The sequence below is a fragment of the Solanum verrucosum genome, unplaced genomic scaffold (assembly GCF_900185275.1).
Source record: "Solanum verrucosum unplaced genomic scaffold, falcon-dt-bn FXZP01000238.1, whole genome shotgun sequence".
Classification (NCBI taxonomy): domain Eukaryota; kingdom Viridiplantae; phylum Streptophyta; class Magnoliopsida; order Solanales; family Solanaceae; genus Solanum; species Solanum verrucosum.
In genome coordinates, this window is record NW_026020630.1 from 3,938,507 (window position 1) to 3,960,788 (window position 22,282).

General features: G+C 30.2%; 5 protein-coding genes across 5 annotated transcripts; 3 read left to right on the plus strand and 2 right to left on the minus strand.

Annotated features, from left to right (window-relative positions):
* Positions 1 to 3,982: 3,982 nt before the first annotated feature.
* LOC125811761 (protein ULTRAPETALA 1-like) lies at positions 3,983 to 6,087 on the plus strand. Its single transcript, XM_049491299.1, has 3 exons — positions 3,983 to 4,157; positions 5,082 to 5,388; positions 5,913 to 6,087. Exons 1-3 carry the CDS (start codon positions 3,983 to 3,985, stop codon positions 6,085 to 6,087), a joined length of 657 nt encoding a protein of 218 aa, XP_049347256.1.
* A 1,472-nt stretch (positions 6,088 to 7,559) lies between these two features.
* LOC125811922 (E3 ubiquitin ligase BIG BROTHER-related-like) lies at positions 7,560 to 8,282 on the plus strand. Its single transcript, XM_049491466.1, has one exon. The coding sequence runs from the start codon at positions 7,560 to 7,562 to the stop codon at positions 8,280 to 8,282; it is 723 nt and encodes a 240-aa protein (XP_049347423.1).
* Positions 8,283 to 8,785: 503 nt separating this feature from the next.
* On the minus strand, positions 8,786 to 11,463 carry LOC125811632 (ras-related protein RABA1f). The gene is made up of 2 exons (XM_049491157.1): positions 11,150 to 11,463; positions 8,786 to 9,344 (listed from the first exon to the last, which is right to left on the minus strand). The coding sequence occupies exons 1-2, from the start codon at positions 11,368 to 11,370 to the stop codon at positions 8,912 to 8,914; spliced, it is 654 nt and encodes a 217-aa protein (XP_049347114.1). The 5' UTR covers positions 11,371 to 11,463; the 3' UTR covers positions 8,786 to 8,911.
* Positions 11,464 to 13,787: 2,324 nt separating this feature from the next.
* Positions 13,788 to 15,717, minus strand: LOC125811613 (basic leucine zipper 34-like). Its single transcript, XM_049491133.1, has 5 exons — positions 15,170 to 15,717; positions 14,988 to 15,078; positions 14,722 to 14,848; positions 14,039 to 14,190; positions 13,788 to 13,925 (listed from the first exon to the last, which is right to left on the minus strand). Exons 1-4 carry the CDS (start codon positions 15,715 to 15,717, stop codon positions 14,039 to 14,041), a joined length of 918 nt encoding a protein of 305 aa, XP_049347090.1. The 3' UTR covers positions 13,788 to 13,925.
* Positions 15,718 to 19,928: 4,211 nt separating this feature from the next.
* On the plus strand, positions 19,929 to 21,116 carry LOC125811685 (LOB domain-containing protein 2). The gene is made up of 2 exons (XM_049491213.1): positions 19,929 to 20,549; positions 21,038 to 21,116. The coding sequence occupies exons 1-2, from the start codon at positions 19,934 to 19,936 to the stop codon at positions 21,097 to 21,099; spliced, it is 678 nt and encodes a 225-aa protein (XP_049347170.1). The 5' UTR covers positions 19,929 to 19,933; the 3' UTR covers positions 21,100 to 21,116.
* The last annotated feature ends 1,166 nt before the right edge of the window (positions 21,117 to 22,282 follow it).

A 22,282-nucleotide genomic window follows, 5' to 3' on the forward strand; every position in this document is an offset into this window, starting at 1 on the left:
CATGTGTAGTATTAAACAGTGAACAATTTTATGTTGATATGTTGTCTATAACAATAACAAAAAAAAAAAATTCAGAGCATGAGGACTTTCTTTGCAATATCCTCAACTTTTCGTTTTTGCTTTCTTTCTCCATTATAGAATTTTTCTTCCATGAAGCATTCATAATTGTATGGGTGTTGGACTTGAAGTATAGATATTAATTTAAGGTATATGTAGAAATTTTCTAATTGTTCATTTAAATGAGAAACATTAGTCATTTTTGTTAATTCATCTTTGCACATACTAATATATCATATGTTTGGATCTAATAACTTAAAAATGTAGCTCATTATTTTAATTACCAAACTAAATTTTGCAGGTTCATCAAATGTCTAATCATTTGACATACAACAAAGAAGTTATTTGAATACATTGATTGTTCATCTATTATAAATTATATAGTATTTTTTTAAAAGCTTGCGATGCTGATTAAAATGTGGTTTGACAGTAATTCATACCTTTCACAGGACTCATGTGCAAAGCACATTTAGTCTTTACTAAAAGTGGGAAGCTTCAAAAATGAAAAGTTGGATTACCATTTTACCCATAGACTAAATTAAACATCTAATTAATTAAATAATATTATTTCAATTATTTTTTGAATTGTAAGTTATTTATTAGAAAGGGATTGTAGAAGAACAAGAGTCAATTAGGATTTCTAGAATTTTAAATAAGTACATGAATCAAGGTTTTCTCATTTTTTTCTAATTAATTAAATAATATTATTTTTATTATTTTTTGACTTGTAAGTTATTTATTAAAAAAGGAATGTGAAGAACAAGAGTCAATTAGGATTTCAAGAATTTTAAATTAGTACATGAATCAAGGTTTTCCCTCTTTTAATCTTAAATTAAAGAATATGAAGAGTTGTAGCTAAATCAATATATACCACTACCAAAGACAAATTTGTCATCTTTGTTACACTTTAATTCTTTAGTTATTTCCTTCTAATTAAGTTTCCTTAGTTATAATTTTGAATTACTTAATTGCATTCTACTTAATAAGAAGGAGAATTTCATCTTCTACTAATTAATGCTAAAACATTTTATCTTCCTGAAATGTATAACTATTAATTTAAATTCAATATTTTTACTCTATTCTATAAGACAAGAGAGATATTTTAAGGAAGTTAATCATAAGGTTATAGTGTGCCTCTATGTTTGTTTTTGCTACTTTATTTTGTCGTTTAAAATAAATATAAAATTTATATATCGAAATTATAATAAGGGGATGACTAAGTACAAAAGAGTTTCTTCTTATGAGTTGACTATCCACTATAACCATTTATCATTTTACTTTTCATATTTTTGTTGCAACTCAAACACAATTTAAAAGAAATTATGTGATTTTTAATAATTTATATTCATCGTTATGGAGTACATGCGCAACACACGTGCCCAAAGTAGGAAGCTTTAAAATGCTACACTAAATCATAATATTATAAATTATTTAATTAATCATTAAATAATAAAACATGTATCATATTACAAGTGGAAAGACCTTAAATGAAAAGTTGCATTATAATCAATCATAATATCATACTTGTACATTTTTTTCACCATTTTTATAAATATTTACTTGTCTTAATGACTTGATAAAATGCCCACACCATAAATGTTGAAGTAAATTCCACTAGCAATATCTCTAAGAAAAAAGATCAAATAACCACTTAATACTTCATATAATACTAATTAAATTGGTTTGCATTTAAACACAATTAGGAGTTTTTTTTCTTTTGCATTATCTTTTTTAGGTAGAAAAGCGTATAAATTATTATAGGTAGACAAATATATCTCAAATCTAATATAAAAATTGTGTGGAATGTTCTATAAAAAAAACATTTTAAAGAAATATTGTATTCTTTTACATCATAGAGAAACATGTATGCATGCTTAATATAAAGTAACTATTTTATAAATAGTATCAAAACTACCTTAATTTATATTTAACTTTACAAATATTAAATCCATTTTGAATGTAAGTGTAAGGAGATTAAAATATAAGATTAATATTCATTATGCTTAGAAACTTGTATTTTTCGATATACTTTAATATCTATTTTTATCATCTAACATATCAATTAAAATTGTATATAAGATTTTGACACCAACTAATAGAAATATACGTGCAACGCACGTAACCAAAACTAGTCATATATATTACAAGTGAAAAAACCCTAAATGAAATGTTACATTACAATCAATCATAATATCATATTTTTACATTTTTTTCGCCAATTTTTCTATATATATTTATTGCCTTAATGACTTAATATAATCCTCGCACTATAAATGTTGAAGTAATTTCCACATAGCATAATGCATGCACACCACGTCATGATAAAGAGTTTAAGAGTTCTGTATCAAGTCAATATTTTGGAGGTTTGGAAGGAATTTGGAATGAAGGCTTGAAGTTCGAACATGCTAAAGTGGAAGTACAAAGATCTAATTGGATAAAGAGGTTATAAATGTAAAATAGTTATTCTTAAAACAGAAGCCTGCTTGACTAAAAAGACTAAGAAGACCCTTAATTTATTAAGAGTATTTTTGTAATAACTATTATTAGACCTTAGTCTTAGTCTAATTAACTTGGTGTAAATAATACACTTTGTCATTTTAATTAGGTAGATTTTTTTGATATGATAAATTCTCATGAATTGAGTGTACTCTTTAAGAGAGTTTGAGGCTAAGTCCATAGTTACTAGAAAATGTTGATGGGATTGCTTGCTTGAGTATCAAATCCTCTTGAGGGTGTCTCTATAGTTTAGGTACTTGTTTGATATTCTTAATAGGAGGTTTTGACTTTAATTTAGTAGTCATTGTTGTCTATTAGTTCCATTTTTGTATCTAGCTATTTATCTTTTACTTTCTTTCTTTTAGGTTTTAGGGTTTCTTTCATTTTCCGCATTTCGATATTGTATCATAGCAATCTTTGTTTCTTTCTTTTCTATGGCAGAACTTTGAACATATTTTGTAATCATTCTATAATATTATTCTAAATATTCAAAAAAAATTCCATTTCATAGAAGATCTTTTATGAAATGCTCTTCTTTTCAAATTATTTTGATTTGTAGATTTGATTTGAAAAGCTAACGAAGAGGTCAACATACATTTTTTTTTGGATGTTCAGGAACTTGACCTATAGAATATATTTAACTTATTTTTGAGATAAAACTTATTTTCTCAACAGTTTATTCGTTGTAACTAGAAAAAAAATTGGGGTATCATGGTAGCTTTTACAAGAAGATAAATAAACAAATAAATGTGATCATAAAGAATAATAAATGCAAATTAGTCACTAAATTAATGAAGGCAGAAAAATTCATATATGAGAAGGATCAAATATACCTCTAAGACTTTGCTAAAAGGATCAAATATACTTTGTATGGATTTTAGTTTAATAAAACAAATCAAAAATAAAATTAAAATCAATTTTTTCACTTCTCTTCGCCGAAAAAGGTATATTTGAGTCATCTGTGTAATAAAAAGATATATGTTAGCCACTTTATTAACTACAGATATATCATCTCTGAATCACAAAAATTGAAGGATGTATCAGATTTTTTTCCCATTTCTAGATATGTATATATATATATAAAACAATGAATCCATTCACGTACTAAATTACAAAAAATTCCCCCTTACCTACATGCTTTGTGTAATACCCCCCTCCCCACCCACCCACCCCCAGGCGATTTTTCTCTATAAAAATACCTCATTTGTCCATCTTCCTCTCGATTTTCTCCTCTCTTCTCTCTCCCAATGAATTCCCCTTATAATCAATTTTGTATATCTGCATCACACAATTAATACTCACCATTTTCGATCGCTTCTCCTTTTTTTGTGTTCTCTTATAGGATTTTATTAAAAAATTGATCTTTATATAAAACGTAACGCTTTTTGGTTTTTGACTGAGTGAATAGTAACGGAAGCGGTGAGGCGATATGTTTAGCGAAGAAGAGTTACAGGATATAAGTGTGTTGCAGAGAGGAGATGATTACGTGGAGGTTGTGTGTGGATGCACCAGTCGTAGACATGGCGATGCTGGTGCTAGGCTTAGGATTTTCAATTCTGGTGAACTCAAAATTGCTTGTGAATGTTACCCTGGCTGCCCTGAAGGTTTTTACCATATATATATATATATATAATCGTCAATTTAATATATATATTCCTTCTTTGTGCCTTTGTACAATATAATGTGTTTGTGTTAAATGCATGTTGTTGGTTTTATTATTGGCCTATCATGAAATGCTGTTATGTGCTTTTTAAATTTGACTAATGGTATCCTTATTAATATTTCATCTATATGTTTGCTAGAGTACATTATAATTTATTTAGATGATGAACAATTTAAGTAAACTTATAAGCTTGTGTAGACTTTCTCTATAGATAATTTAATTGGTAAAAAAAAGTGAGCTTTGATAGTGAGTTGATTGGCTTTGAAGAGGTTGAAATTTGCTAATTAAGTACTCTTCATGAATTATATATATATATATATATATATATATATATATATATATATATATATATATTCTCAATGTAACATTCAAGGATGCGACTTAGTGATCAATGAAGTAATTTGAGAACTGTGAAGTCACTGTTTCAAATCCCAATAGAGACAAAAATACTAGGCAATTTCTGAGATGCTCATTTTTTTTTTAATAAATAAATAGTCATAGATTTATCATACAATAATGGTAATGGAAAAATGATGTATTCATCACTCTTTCAAAAACAACCTACAACATGTCTATTTGAAAAATGCTAGGTTAAATTTTTTAACCAATAAACAAAGCCACATTCACCTCTTGTTATATAGCTTCTTGAAACTTGTATTGTGGTGTAATCACTTGATTATTACTATGCTCTTATCTATTTTAGTAATTTAATATCCTACTATTTTTTTATTCTCATCACCTAATCATTTAGCATGTTATTATTATATTTGTTTCATTTTATGAAACAAAAAAATTATCCTTTCTTATTATCTTATAATTTGATACAAATTATGGTACTAATAAAAGTTGATTTTTTTGTGATTAGATAACCTTACTCCATTTGCATTTGAGAAACATGCTGGAAAAGAGACTTGCAGATGGAAAAATAATATTTGGATCTTTATTGATGGTTACAAAGTTCCATTGATAAAGACTGCACTACTGAAATTCTACAACATGTCTCCAAAGCATGCCAAGAGGTCACATAAATTTGTTCATCGTGATGAATTTATCAAATGTACCAAGTGCGATAAAAGACGTAGGTTCTATCGACGCTCTAAGAAGGAATGCAGAAGCTACCATGATGCATTGGCCAATGCTAATTTTAAGTGCTCAGATATTCCTTTTGACAAGTATGTTTTCTTTTCATGCTTAATTTCTTAAATAATGAGTATGTTTTATACATGCAATGCGCTATTTTTAATTTGTTATTCCATATTTAATCTTTTCTTATATTGGTCCTTCCTTGATTTTCATATTGTTCGTGTTTAACAAAGGAGAATAAGAATTGATTGAAGAAGAGAAAGGGAAAAGGATCTTCGATTGATAAATTTAGACTGAAATAAAAATACATCGTAGCTTAACTAAGATGTTGTAAAGTACTGCTTGTTGAAATTGAGGAACTAATACTTAACAGTAGCTAACAGAGTTTTAAACAAACTAGGAAATAGAAAATTTGTTTTAGGAAAATTACAAGAAGATACTAGATGAGTAGTGATATCATTCATTTAAATGTTGTAATGTTTTTAGCTTAGTGATCATTTATTTAAGAAGTGATGTTTAGAATTTATCAAAATATTACCATTATTATTGTGATCTTTTCTTTTTCTTGTATTCTTGGTGAACATGTTTTTTTGTTGTTTTACTTGTGTTTTAGATTTTCATGTGATGATGCTGAAGAGCGAGCAAGTCGAAGTGCGTGTAAGGGATGTTTGCGTTCCCCAACATGTGGAGGTTGCACTTCTTGTGTGTGCTTTGGATGTGAAGTGTGCTGTTTTTCAGACTGCGATTGTCAGACTTGCATTGACTTCAGAAAGAATACAAAAGCTTAAATCACCCTTTTGCTTGAGTATTTGTGTCATTTGAATGGACATGTTCTTCCAACATTTAGTTCATTTGAACCCATATATTTGGTTACAATATGTTTTTTAGACATTTAATTCAAATTTGCAATTCACATTTCATAGTTAAAGGCCTTATTTTGGCTTTATGAATGTTTTCTCCTATCTATATGGTTTACATTGGTTCTCTAAATATACAATATTTTTGGTGGAGATGAATATCCTAAGGGTGTGTTTGATATGAAGATGTTTCTCTATTTTCTCACTCCTCAAAATGTTTTGAAAATTTATTTTTTTGGATGAAAATAAGTTTCTTAATGTAACGATTCTGAAGGTCATTTTGTGATTTTTGCTTCTTTTCCCTTGTATGACTATCCTCATATGGTTAACTATTTATGAATTGAGGGGATGGCTGACACGATTCATGATATGATCTATTGCGTAATGGGGATATATTTCAATTTTATAAGTTGAAAACTTTGGAGGTTTGACCAAAGTAAAAGGTTGGGATTGGTGAGGTCTAATATGAGTTTTGATGATTTCACTAGCTATATAGGGCGAGCGATTTGTAGTGTAGTTTAAGGTTAAGCACAGTTTTCGAGACATTTAGGGGTGTTTTGGATCTTGGGTTTGATCCCTTGTGTTTCTAAAGTTTTAAGTTGATCACGGTCAATACTTGGTCATGCCAACCCCATAATAGTTTTTTGATGATTCCAACAGGTTCAAAAAATGTATTTGTGACCGATTTGTATTATTGATTTGTGTTTGAGAGGTTCCGAATGTAATTCCTTTTTTTTATTCAGATCGAAAATCCAACCCAGAGACCTGATGCAGGACCTGATATCGACTCTTGTCTCAGAACCTGACATTCAAACTGGGTCCGACCCCAACACCTTAATCTAGACACGACCCTAACCCCGACACCCGACTCAAGACCTGATAATTTAAAAGAAAGCGACTTCAAACATTTTCGTATAAAATTCATGTTATAAATGACTAAATTTCAACTAGTTTTGCATGATGTCCAAATCATAAATAACTAAACTCAATCATTTGTAGAACAACATAGCTTGAGCGGTTTATGAAATTAATAATTTGTGTTTGGTTGTTCTCCTAATCTCGTTGGAATTATTTAAAAAAAATTGTAATAATTTTTTTTATAGAAACTTGGGGGGAAAGCAAGAAAAGAATAGGAAATAAAACATTATAGGAAACTAATTCCATAAATATTTTTTCCTATAAATGCGCTAAGGAGTTCCATTAATTTCCAATTCTAAAAAAAAAACTTGGGGGAAAAGCCATAAAAGGAAAAAAAGTGAATAGGAAAATATTTCCCTTTCCCAATCAAATTTCTACAAATATTTTTTTCCTATATATATGCGTTTACATTAACAACAGTAGATCCCATTCTAAACTTTTTTTTTTAATTTCTGGTAATCTAACACAAAACACAGGGAAGAAACATGTCTCAACATGATCAAGTTCCCTGTTTTTGTACTCGTACATTGCCACCTGATGCTGCTCTCTTGAATCGACTACAACACCTCATGCCTCCAGTTGATTATAGTTTCATGTCTCATATTAAGTTAGAACATTCAAATCTTGGCGATATTGTTGATGAAATCGAAGAAGAAGATGCAGAGGATTTGTCTGATGAAGAAATTATGGAAGAAGACGAGCAAGAGGAAGAGGAAGAGGAAATCGTGAATGAGTTACAAATAGGAATGGAGTATGATATACATCTGCTTGATCAAAGCAATCAGCAAACAAGTGGAAGAAGGACTAGGACAGCTCGAATGCAAGTGAATACTAACTACATTCGTTACAATATTCAAGTGCCACAATCCATTCTTGATGATACCTATACTGATGAAATTGAAGACGAAGAAGAAGAGGTAGTGGAGGAAGAAGATATTAATGAGTTTGTGGATCAAGATATGTCTGAGTATTTCGAAAGAAGTACATGTTATGTTACTTGTGTTATGGACATAGACGCCAACGAAGATGGTGATGATGATGAGGAAAAAGAAGCATGTGCTATTTGCTTGCTTGAATATAAAGATGAAGATAATATTGGCACACTTCAATGTAGCCATGAATTTCATGCTGAATGCATCAACAAATGGTTGCAGAGGAAAAAATCATGTCCTTTTTGTAGAGCTTCAGTTTTGCCCACAAACACATGACTGTCTGCATTATTCTGTAATGATTCATATTGCAATCACAATTCACTTTTTTAGTCTTTTACCTGATTCTTCATTGTAGTTTTTGGCAATGTAATCTGTTTATAATTGACATCTATAACACATTCAATTGAGTTCTGTGGAAACTTTTTGGCCTTGTCACCTGTTTATGTCATCTATATTGTTCGAAAAGTAAAGGCAGTAATAAGCCAAACAGTCAATACTCTGAAATCATGCGTAAAAATTAACACAAACAGAGCATAAGAAATTGAAAATATTCCTCAATTCACAATTAATCAAACAATCAATTACAAGGCAGGATATAATGTGTTCATAGTTTCATACATATAGCGCGATTCAGAATCTTTTCGAAACAAATATAACCTATTTTGGAGGTCCATAAGCAGCCAGCTAATACAATAAATCATTGACCAATGGAAGCAAAATACAGAAACAAGGATAAAGAATGCTATGAATAAAGCTAATTTGGATATTCAATCTTGGGGGTTGTCCAGTGAATAAAGCTATTAGTGCTAAGCAATTCATGTGGTTAGAGGTTGAAGTACAAATGTCATGTGAAATTCAGCTCAAAACAAAAAGAATCTTGTCCGCGGTTTAGATTACTCTTTGTTCTAAGCAGAACAGCACCCAGCTTTCTTTACTTCAGAAACATCATCCTTACCTCCTACATTAATCGTCTGCCCCTTGGGAAGTGCTGCCGGGTCATCTCCTACTTCAAGAGCTTTCCTGCTAACAACGCGGTGTATTTGAGTGAGCACTTCTGTGAAGGCACTTTCAACGTTCATGGACTCCAAAGCAGATGTTTCCATGAAAAATGTACTTTCCTTCTCTGCAAATGCCTGGGCATCCTCAGTCGAAACAGCACGCAGATGACGCAAATCTGCCTTGTTACCCACCAGCATTATGACGATGCTAGAGTCGGTGTGATCTCGGAGCTCTTTTAACCATCTCTCTACATTCTCAAAAGTTACATGACGGGTGACATCATAGACAAGCAATGCTCCAACAGCTCCTCGATAGTAGGCACTTGTGATTGCACGATATCTTAAGCAAAGAGCACAATTGAGAAAATTAATATGATACAACGCATCAAATCAAAACATTTCCATACTGGAAAATAAGATACGCAGTGACATGAAAATCGTACCAGGAAAAAGAAGATGAACACAAAATATTTATAGGACCTTAAGACTGTTAAAGTTTATATAAGCATGGGAAAGTCAAGGCTGGAAAACTAATACAACAATAGTTAGGAGAAGAAAGTCAAGGCTGGAAAACTAATACAACAATAGATAGGAGAAGAAAGTCAAGGCTGGAAAACTAATACAACAATAGATAGGAGAAGAAAGTCAAGGCTGGAAAACTAATACAACAATAGATAGGAGAAGATAAGGAATGAAAAGAGTCTCGTAGTAGTTAGTACACCAAACTTATTCATAACAAGAACATGATCACATCTCATTTCGGACTTTAAAATGAACAAAGACTAAATCATTTCAAATATCAATGTTACCCTAATGAATGCAAATTAGGAAAAAAACATTGCATCTTAAATCCATGATAAAAAATGTGAACACTAACTTAATTATGCAGACTAGATCCCCAGGGAGTAGTAGGGTGGCAGTAATTTTATTTTATTTTTGAAAATGTGTAGGGTGGCAGTAATTTTAAACTCAAAAAAGTTCATTATTGTAGCCTTGATCATCCTAGTTGATCCCCTGGATCTTTTGTTTGAGGAAAACAACATGAAAGCCATCAAACTACAGCAATGTTCAAGTTGATATGATGCTCAGAGTTTAGCAAAGTCAATATTTCTTTAAGCTTAAAACTCATATGGGAAAGACACTTGCAACGCTTAGCCACCAAAGCAGATGCCAATGTATGACACTTTAGATACGACCAGCTTCAGACTATAGTTGTTTTTTATAAGTAATAATCTTAAGCCTATTGTTATTCTTTTTAGCTTTCCAGCGTCGCCCATTTCTAGATCAGCTAACTGAAAACCCTCTACGATGGGTATCATTGGAGGGGGCAGTAGAATACTGTAAAAGGGAGATTTGAGAAGGAGCGCCAAACACAGCTTGAACTCCTTTCTAGCCTGGATCTACAGTTCACTTGTGAAGTGCTCTCAGTGACAATTGGGGGGGGATAACTTGTTCAGGACAAGAAATATGGAGAAACCGGTCTTTGATTTCTGAGGGCAGTCTGTCCAATTCTCTTGCCCTCCGATTACGAATTGGTGCAAGAACAACAAAAGGCAGTGGCTTTTCCTATGAGAATGACTATGATCTCCAAAAAATTATTCAGACAGCAAATTCCTAGCAGTTCCGCACTTCCTACTCTAACAATCTTAGAGTTTTTACAGTTCAGTGTAATCAACACACAAATTAGAAATTGACATATTTTTGCAAAATATTTAGGTGGCATTCGTTTCAACAAAAATATTTTGCCAAACCTGAAAGAAATTTTCTTTCAACCAATGGCAATCAGAGAACATTTCAACATTTTCTGAAACAATTGTACTCGGAAACAGCCTCTCTGCCTCACAAGGAAGGGGTAACGTCTGTGTACACTATCCTCACCCGACCCTACTTTATGCAATTACACCGAGTATGTCATTGTTGTTGTCCTACTGGTACAGTTTGTACTCATAAGTAAACCTAACGAAGGTATCAGACCTGACTTTACCACAAAAACTATACTACATAACGTCGATTATTGCAAATCAATTTTGTATCAGCATTTCAGATCCCAAATGTTAACACATTATTCTAATTTCTACCGCAAATGCTAATCTATCCAACATAGAAGCAAAAATTTAGAATTGAGTAATGAAAAAATGGAGATACCGTTCCTGACCGGCAGTATCCCAAATCTGAGCCTTGACGACCTTATCATCAACACGAATGCTACGAGTAGCGAATTCAACACCGATCGTTGACTTTGACTCTAGACTGAACTCGTTACGTGTAAATCTGGATAGAAGATTAGATTTTCCGACGCCGGAATCGCCGATCAACACCACCTTGAACAAATAATCGTAATCGTCGTCCGATCTGTACGCCCCCATTACTGGTGGTCTCTCAATACGTTTATATGTATGTATAGAGAGAGAAAATGAAGAAAAAGAGAGATGAAGAATTTGAGAAGAAGATGCAGAAATTGGGGGAGGGGGGTGGGGTGGTGCAGGGAGAAAGAAGGACTTTTATAAATAACCAATTATAGGACTTCTATTTAAGTTATAGCCATTTTGATCAATTTCAAACAAACAAATTTGGAATTTAGACATATATATATTTTAGTTTATTTGAATACATTTTTACATTAGGTTTAGGCTATATATAATTGAAAATTTAACCATTTTGGTATGATATTTAGGTCATATTTAATCGATGTTTAATTATTTTTTACGTGAAGTTTAGATCTTATATAACTAAAACTTCAGACATTTGTAGAATTAAACTTGTGCTATAGGACGATTTTGAATTGGTTGTTTTGTGCTTGAGAAATGTTGGTCATTGTTAAAGCAATATAAAGGAGCTATAATATAAAGGGAAAAAATATGAACAAAATAATCAATGTGTTATATATGTATCATAATCTAAATTTCTCAAAAGCACACATTGTAGCAATTCTTTTGCATTGTTCAAGTGATGGATGTCAATTATGGATGATGTTATAATTGTTCAAATATCTATGCGACGAAATTGACCTAGAAGGTCAATCCCTGTGATAACAGACAAAGGATAATTTCAAATTCGAGACTTTCAATTATAGAGATTTCAATCCAAATCATCTAAGCTGCCCTGAACGTCAACCCTTGTGACAACAGACAAAGGTTTTCGAACTTGAATTTCTATTATGAAGATTTCAAATCAAACCATCTGAGTTACCTAAAGGATAAAATTGAGATTCTTTTAAGGTGCCATTTGTTTAATTTGATTCCACTTTATACTCCAAAGTCCAATCAAACTCGTAGTTACTTCACTCCTTATAAAAACAATGGACCAAATGAGACAACTTTAATATATGTATAACTAAGTCCATCAATTGGTAGTTTTTTTTCTTTCTACAAGTACTCATTAGTTAAAAACAACTAGCTAGCTAGTGTCAAAAAATATGTACAAGTTGTAACATTGTATATACTATTATAAACTCCAAAGCACTGATGCTAAATGAACTATTTTGTAATCAACCCCATTTGAGAAATTATACCTAGTATGTTATTGTTGATGTTATTTATATGAATCATGACAAGTTTGAACAAAACTCTTTTAAGCTTGATTTCTGTAAAAAATTCGATAATTTAATTTGTGCAAAATCAACATACAAGTCGATAGTTAAAATGCATTGTATAACTCAACTTGTGCAAAATCAACTTGTATCCAATTCTTTGCAGTGTATAACTCAGACTGTTAGCTGTGAAATGAGTATTACATGCATACCTACAAATTATTCAGATTTTTTGGGGGGTTTTTCTTATCTGGCCTTCGGTATTTATATTGGAGTCCGTTAATATGAATTCACACCATGCAATTAGATCCATTTCGAGAAAATACTCCTTGTCATTTTTTTATAGCCATGACTCGAAACTAAAATTTCTATTAAGAGAGAAATTAAATGGTCTCATTCACTGCATTATCATATCTATTGTTCGTACCAATTATTTTAGACTTGATATACATATATATTCACTAATTTCTTTTAAAGATCATTTGGTATAAGATATAAGAATAGTACCCCTTATTGTTATTAATGCCACTATTTACTATGTATAAGGATAATATTAGATGGGGTGTATAACTAATAATATAGATTGAAAATACTGTCAAGCAAGAAATTAAATAATATTAAACCCATTTTAATCCTATATTGCTATTTTTCGTTTATTTTTCTAGTTACGTAGTACTATTTTGCATGCAACATATATTTAAGGACATTTACTCTTTTTGTATCGACAAGAAATTAAACCTACTTTAATTCTATTGCTATTTTTCGTTTGTTTGGTAGAAAAATTAACTCATTCTAGGGTATTTTCTTGATGTATCACTATTTTTTATTTATGAGGAGAAACGTCAAACTTTTAACAAAATTTTCTACTTAGGTTAAAGCGTATAAGCTAGTGATATTTTTGATTACTGAACTTTTGTCATTTAGGTTGCAATGTTCAGGTTGCTTTGCCTATCAATGCTTGTTGCATATTTATTATTTAGTGTTCAAAATTTTTATTAAGATATTCTCCAATTTGTTAACATTATAATTATTTTGACATATATATACCGAAATAAACAAAAAAAAAATATGCTTCATGGAATCAACACTTAATTTTTTGCAATTCTCTCTTGACAATTAGTGAAAATCAATTACAATTTCCTTCTTTCATACATCCAAATAAAAATTTCCACTATTACCCTTTCAATAATACATTATTTCTTGTATGTGGTTGAAGGAATTAAAATGAATTAAACATAAAAAATAAAAAAATAAAAACATTGACTAAATAGTAAAATAAGATTTTTATGGTCCCAGAAAATATGAGAGATCGATTCAGTGATCTTATCTTGTCAGATAAAGGAGATTTTCCCACATGAATTTTGCTAAATGCCATCAGATAGTCTAGCTTTCCTGCACATTAAACAGCTAATTTAAGATTATCAGATTCAAAAGTGCTTTTTTTTATTTTCTTACACGATATGTCAAGTTGAAACATGATAAATAAATTAAAACGAAGGAAGTACCTAATTGACACTAAGTTGTACTTTGATCTCAGGAGGAGTATTAGTTGAATCAGCAAGTGGTGTAGTGTTGTTGTCCATTTGCTGCTTCATGTTCTGTTGGTAATAAATTTGCCTCAACCTCTCTATTTCCACTTTCAATGCTTCTTGATGAGCTATATACATGCATATAATAGTGAACATCAATTCATCGGAATGCACGTGCACTCGTTAACTTCGAGAAAAATCATATATATATATATATATATATGCATATAGTAAAGAGTGCATCTTCAGAAGGCATAGGATTGCATTTGGTCTGCTGGTAGAATACAAGAATTAAGGGATTCCACCCTTTTTGTAATGTATGGGAAGATCTCGGACTCGTTTGACTATATGATTTTTTCTTTAAAATGAGAAAAATGACATTCTTAATGGATATAGAATCTTGACTCGTAGTTTAATCTCTTTACATGCATATTGAATCGGGACTCGTAGTTTAATTATTGATGCATATCAGAAACAATGGAGGCACCACATATATCGCAGATGATCAATTAAACATCTTTCATCAAAATTATATTATATATAGATTGTAAATTATAAATTTCTGACGTCAGCACTAATCGGACAAACTAAAAATAACCAGCTAATAGACACAAATATGAAAGATTATGATTATGAGGTTTAAAAAAAAAACAACTTACCATCTTTAAACAATTTATCTTGGGCTAGAGCTGCAATTTTTTGCCTGAGGGCACTATTGTCAACATTTAGCAATAAACGTTGATGGTCCAAAAATGCAACTCTTGGTGATAGAACAGAAACTTCAGCCTTCAATAAATCAAACAAGAAAATAAGAGAGGTACGCGTAATATTTTATTTGAATTTAAAATATTTCCAAAGAAAGAAATAATAAATTAATATTAAGAGAAATTTAAGATAAAATTATTTGATAAATAATTTCACATACTTGAAGAGTGCTAACACTACGTTCGAGCTCCGATACGTACTGTAGTTTCCTCACCCTCGACCTTTGCGCTGATTGTCTATTTGCCAGTATCCTGTCATAATTACCGCTCATTCAGTCTTCTCATATTTCTTAAACTTCGTATCCAGTCATAATCACGATTCCATCAAGTATATAATTAGTACCTTTTAATTCTCTTGGGATCAACAACTCTTTCAGAAGAATATTCAATATTGTTAGTACTTGCATTTTGATTAGCTGTGGCTAATTCCTCATTAGTCTTGCATGAGCTTTCAACTTCCTCATTTTGATCACTCTTAAGCTGCATCATCATCTGATCAGGGCCGTTCATCTTTTTATCTTCATTAACGTTGATGTAATCGGACGGCGATGACGGGTTGGAACACGACATGTCGTGGACGTCGTCGTTAAACATGGACATGATCTGTTGTTCGTCTTCGAATCTCTCGAATTCCTCGTGACCGTTAGTGGTCCCACCGGATCCCGGAGTAGTACTGGATAGCCTCCGGCATTCTTCGACCATGGGCGACTCCAAAAAAGCAATGGAGTCACTCATTGATCTCCGGTGGGACCCACGCCTCGACGACATGTCGAGGAATTCGTCCGCCCATAAATTATGAGCGGACGGAGCTAAGTTATCCATTTTTTGATGAAGCGAAAAATCAGGCCAATTTTGTGTCATGTTAGGCGCCCTTGGTGGTAAGTGTGCCATTTTTCTTGTTTTTTTTATCAAAATTGATGGAATTTCAAGAAAATTACAATTTACTTTACACCAATAAATAAAGAAAAAGTCATTCAAACATACCTCTAAGTTGTTGATCGAAATGAAATTAGATATATCGAGTTTAGATACTTGCCTGAAGGAAGGAAGGGCTATCTGATCCGATCAGAGAAACTCAAAGGCTAAATGTAAGGGTGTTTTTACAAAGTGATGAAGTGAAAGAAAAGATAAAGATTTTAGAAGAGAACATACACATGACATTGTCTTATGAGCTATCAATGTCTATAAGTTTGAATATTTGTCTCATTAAGAAGCAAAGAAAATTAAAATTTGTCTACAATATGATAAATTGACAAATTAAAGAGGGGGGTATTAAGAAGGTATCACATGGGGAGATTGTTAGGACAGCTATCAAACAGCTGGTAGGAAGTTTGGAGTCTTAACTGTATTACTAGAAAGTAGCAAATAGTTTAATAATATAGAGGACTTAAACCACATGTACCCTTGTGCTCATCACTCATCATCTAAAGCATTTTTCTAGTTGACATAAATTATTGTCCGGTGTTTGATTAGATATGAAATTTAAGAAATGTAAATTATTTTTTACACATATTAGATGATTTGAAATTTATAATGGTTTAATATAAAGTCGTTTTGTTAAATTTGTCAGGATATTTAAGTTAGATATTCAAACTCAGTTATGTTCAATTGAATACCTTAATTCTTCTGAAGAGCTGCTCGAAAGCTTGACGAAGAAGCGAAAAAAAGCCTATCTATTCTATTTTCTTAGTTTAGTAAAGGGCTTTTCCCTTACTGGTCAAGTGGTAAGGTAGGACGCTCTAAAAAAATTCAATTAGACACTTTCGATTTTGAGAAAAAAAATTGCGCGTGTTTTTATTCAGCTATTAAGTATTTAAGTTAATTATATATATAGATATATATATATAAAGTGTGTTATCTTCCTTTAGTTATGTGTGTCAAGTTCAAATAGAAAATGTTTGAGTTTTTACGACTATTGAAAGTGAATGTGTATGATTAAATGAAATATAATTGTGGAAATGTATTTTACCCTGTTTTATAGCAGATTTTTATCATATAAAAGATAGGTATTCTATTTTCTTTCTGTACAAGAACTTGTTAAGGAGTTAAGGGTATTTAGTCCTACTCCTAATGTAAATATTTTTGGTATAAATATAAGGGACAAATCACCAAATCGGTGAAGATGCATATAAAAAAAACATATTTTATGTAGTTAATTTAATTAATTGATAAATAAATGAGAATACACATAAAATGATTTTCAAATTTTAAACTAGAAATATCTAATTTGAACACTTTAATAGGAATTGAGATATTCAATTAAAACATACAGTTTAATTCTGATAAATTTAAGAGACTGATTATATATTAACCAATACATCTTAATTAATTATAGAAGGGTCATCGACTCTTGATAACCTAAACAAAAATGTATGTACATATGAATATAATTTTTCTAACGGATTAAAAAGAAAAAGAGTGTCGATAAAGAAATTAGAAGAGAGGAAGAACCAATTATGTCACCCTCGTTAACATGCATAATTATGATTAAGAGGAATTGAGAAAGAACATTCCTCTACATACTCTTTTTTCAAGCATAGCTGTCATGCACGTGCTATTGAGCACCGCTTGATCAATGAAAATTTTTAGAACGGCTCGATTTAATCGAACTCATAACTTATAATGTGGTTCCTCTTATATCCGTTTGTCCATTCATATCTTAGATAGCCGGTTCGGGATACTAATATTCTTCGCTTATAAATATACAGATAGGAGCGAGTCCATTTAACTCGCATCAATAAAAGGGATTTTATTTAATTTTAAGAAAAAGATAGTTTGAATCCGATCTAATATAGAGAGTTTTTTCTTTAGTTAAGTATTATAAGATTAAATCCTTAATTATGAGTAAGATAAATCGAATTTCAACTAGAATAATTTATACATGCAAGAAGGAATAATTAATTTATCACTTAACGTGAGTATCTACTCTATATGTTCGATATGTTCGGGAACATTAATTTTTTATTATTATTTTTAAAATGATATAAAAATATAAGCAAAGTAATGGAATATTAATGTGGAAGATGAGCTGTGGAATGTGGAAGAAGATATTATGTCTTGCCATGTGAATGTTTTATGCATTTTTTCTCACTTTGTCTCTAAACTAACTTCACATGTAGGCCAATATGTTTCTAATTCATTTCTTTATTTGTACCTTCCTCCCATATTCCCAATTAAAAACTAGTTGTCTTTTTTTATATATTTTTTTAATAATAAGAGGCACTAGTCATGAATCATGATAGTTAACAAGAGATTTATTAGTTTTCTTTTTAGGTGATTAACCTAATAGTTTATGAGTTTGAGTTTTTTTTTTTTTACGTATGGAATAAATTTCTTATTGAATCAAAATTATTGACTTCTGGAAAACTCGCTCCCTATTGTTAGATCTGTCGCCATTAATTGACCTTTAAGCAATGTACGCTAAAACACAAAGGGTAATATCTCATCCATATTGAATGTTTACGTTAAGCCAATCATTATACACTTATGTAATTATCATATGTTTGAATATAATTTTCTTATTTAACCATAATTTTTAATATATACTTTTTTAAATTAATATTAAGTCACTTATTTGTAATAAATTATATTGATTTGATGTAAATAATAACTCTGATCACTTTAGGAATAATGGACAAATGTGATAAGGGGTCCAGATATTGGTGAAATATATTTCATTACACATTTTATGTAAGATCAACATATTGTTACAATTTTACTAGTTTAAAAAAAAAAGGTTACAAATTAAAGGAAGGACAATGCTAAATATAAAATGGCTATATCCTTAATTGAAATATTTGTGCCTTGATCTCATTGTCAACCCAAAGAAATTCATTTCCTAATTAACCTCTGATGTTATTTTTGCTTAGACGTGATAAGATTAGTTCGTGAAAATATTTTTTATCTGATTTAATCTAGTAATCTGCTCATTTATTATTTTAGGTGTCTGTCCATCTTAGTTTGATCATTTAATCTTATTGTTCAAGCCATCTAAAAGTTGAAGTTCTTTGGACTATAATATATAATTATAGAATGTATGCTCCAGGAGGCAATACTTCAATCTATTATGGAAAAAAAAATGCAAACGCAAAATATGAGGGACAAAAATTAAAGACTATCCTATTTTAAGATAATTTCGTGCAATATTTTGTACAAAATTGAAAAAAACTTTCTAATCAGACATACTTCACTATCATATATACTATTACTATATATACTTATAAAATATTATGTATCTTACCATTAATTAAGAGTTTTCTACGTATCTTACACTTAAATACATGTATTTTTTCTATCAAATACACAAAAATAGGAGAGAGGCGAGCAAGAATGGGGAGGGAGGTGAGCGAGATTCGTATGTACCCCAGGTACAATATGCGAATCACACTGAATACACATTAGATACATGTATATGTTTGTATCTGTAGTGATTTGCATGTATTTAATACCAGATACATGGGAGAGTGGTGAGCAAGTTTTGATATGTATCCCAGATACATGCGAATCCACTTGGATACAATGTATGTGGAACAAATTACACCTTAATTTGACCCCCTGTATCTAAGATACATTTATCTGGACGTATCTGAAAGCACCAAAATCTGATAAGATACGTAATATTACAAACTAGACTTGAATATAAATAATTAGCTCCTACACTAATGAGATTTAGGAAAGTTCCCTATAAAATTTCATTCGGTTGACAGGTCTCATGCAAATGAGAACTTCTAACTAAGAATCTTTTTTTATAAAATAATTTACTAATTAATATATTAATTAACCAAGATTAGTCTGCAAATTTTAAAATAATTAACTTGTATCATGCACTTACTATTCATGTGATTTACCTATATACAACCCTATATATCAACCTATTGTCCTTTTTATTCTAATTCTTTAATTATGGCCATCTTTTCATGCTCTTGACTATAGGTACATTTTCTTCTTGCACCTTACAATAATTTACGTATATAAGTACTCTTTAATTCCCTTTTGTATTACTTTTCCAGCCAACAAAAATTAAAAACCATAGTACCTATTTTATTTTAATTTTTTGTTATAATTACTCTCTTTTTTATTGAACTTGAATTCGCGCTATATAAAAAATATGCAAAAACCTAGCGGAACAGCTGCATGCGCATCGTGCAAGCATCAAAGAAAGAAATGCACGGACAAGTGTGTACTAGCTCCTTATTTCCCCGCGGAGAAAATTCGCGAATTCAAGGCGGTACATAAGGTGTTTGGGGTCAGTAATATCACGAAAATCGTGAAAAATCTAAAAGAAGATGATCGGAGAAGGGCAATTGAATCGCTTATATGGGAAGCGTTTTGTAGGCAAAGAGATCCAATTTTAGGCCCATATGGAGAGTACAAAAGGGTTCATGAGGAACTCAAGTTGTACAAAAGTCAATACCAACAAATTTTACAAGCGGGGAGTAATAATAACAATACTGATAATAACGCTAACGGCATGATATATGATGCAACAACACAAGGGTTGATTAATGGATGGAATATTAATACTAAGAGGAATGATATTAATTATATAAATCATGATAATTCAAATGTGGAATCATGGTCATCTTATAATAATAAGATTAAAAATCCTTTACATCATGTCCAAAATATTGAAAAATTAAGAACAGAAAATAGTAATGGCTCTATAGTTATTGTGCCTCAACAACAAGTCTATAATGAATTCAACCAGCAATATTTTCTAACAGGTAGAATATATTCCTAGCAACATATTTTTTTTTCTTTAAAAATTAAAAAAAATAACTTTTATGGACCAATATATAGTGTTAAAGATTTTTATACTATCAGTATATATTAAATAAGTTTTCTAGGTACGTACGTAGTTACTGTAACTGATTTTTACTTCTTCGTTTTATTTTAGGGATCGTTACATGCATATATAGGTATAGCCACTCACCAAAATAATAATCAAAATATTAGTAATACTTTTTGCATATGATGATATACATAGAATATACATAATTAATATATATTTAGCTAGTGATTGTAATTATTTTAATAGAGCAGGCAAATATGTTAAAATGTCTTTATTTTAAGTCATGTTTGATTGGGCACGTCTATTTATAGTTTATAACTTATAGTATTAAACATGTCATGATATTTATATGGTTATAAAATTATGTTATAATTAAGGGAAAACCTAAATATTTGTTTTTATTTTTTGGTATAAATACAGGTCAATATAATCCAATTAATTCAAAGCCAAGGGAAAGCATGCTGTGGGAAGACAACTCTTGAAAATCCTCAAAGTTTTTCCATTTGTTTTGTTTATGTTTTTGGTTTTATAATGTTTTGTTGTTTTCTCTAGCCATTTGATGTGTGCATATATACAAAAAATATTGCACAATATCATATGTTCTACGGTCTCTTCAATGAGAAGTTAAATGTTATTTTGTGAAACATTTACGCTCTGTTATTACATATTATTTCATAATATATCGTATTATATTATATTATATTATATTGTGTTTGAATATTTTGATGAATTCAATGTTTGAATAGATTGTGTCATTTTTCGTTGTTATCTAATATTGTGCATTGGTGATTTGAAGGATAAATCTATAAGAGAAGTAGGATATGGGGTAAAGCTACTAACAAAAGGTAAGATAAAATATAATACAGGAGTATTGAATAATAAGTAATTAAAGACAAATGATACAATGAGATTACATCAAATCAATCAGTATTTCTTTTTTAAAATTATTTTTTATTAGAAGTGTTTTTTGGAAAAAGTATTTTTGGAGAGTAGTATTTTGTATTTAGGTAACCTATTAGAAAAGCAATTTTGTCAAATTTTCAGTAATTTATGTTTTCCCAAGAATTCATAAGTTCTTTTGAATTATTTTTTTACTTTTTTAGTTTTTGAAACACAATTTTTGACTATGCAAAAACACTTTTATTTCCTATAAATTTTTCCAAGCATCTTAATTTTCTAAAATAACTTTTTTTTAATTAATATATTTTTGTAGCACTTTTAGCTTCTTAAAAATTTAAAAGTATAACTCAACGAGTCAAAATCTAACCCAATCAAAACAAGCAAAAATATTAGAAAAAATATATATATTCATATCTGAAATCTAATTCTTTTCCCAAACTTCATTAAAATTTAATTCATTCTTTTTTTAATTATGTATTGACTTACAAATTAAAATCCTCATCAAGAAGAGTCCTGTTATATTTTGCCTAAATAATAAATCAAGCAATAAGTAATTTTCCCACCTAACAAATTTATTACAACGTTAAAAATGATAAGTTTCATGCAAAATGGAGTATTTTAGTACAACGTTAAAAGTGACAAGTTTAGCATATGATAATGATTTCAAAAACTTTTTTCTTTATCGACTTAATAATTTTAGTGGGAATGTTAGTTAAGTTTAGGAGATGAATTGATGGGTTATATAAGAATGGGTTAGTGGAATCC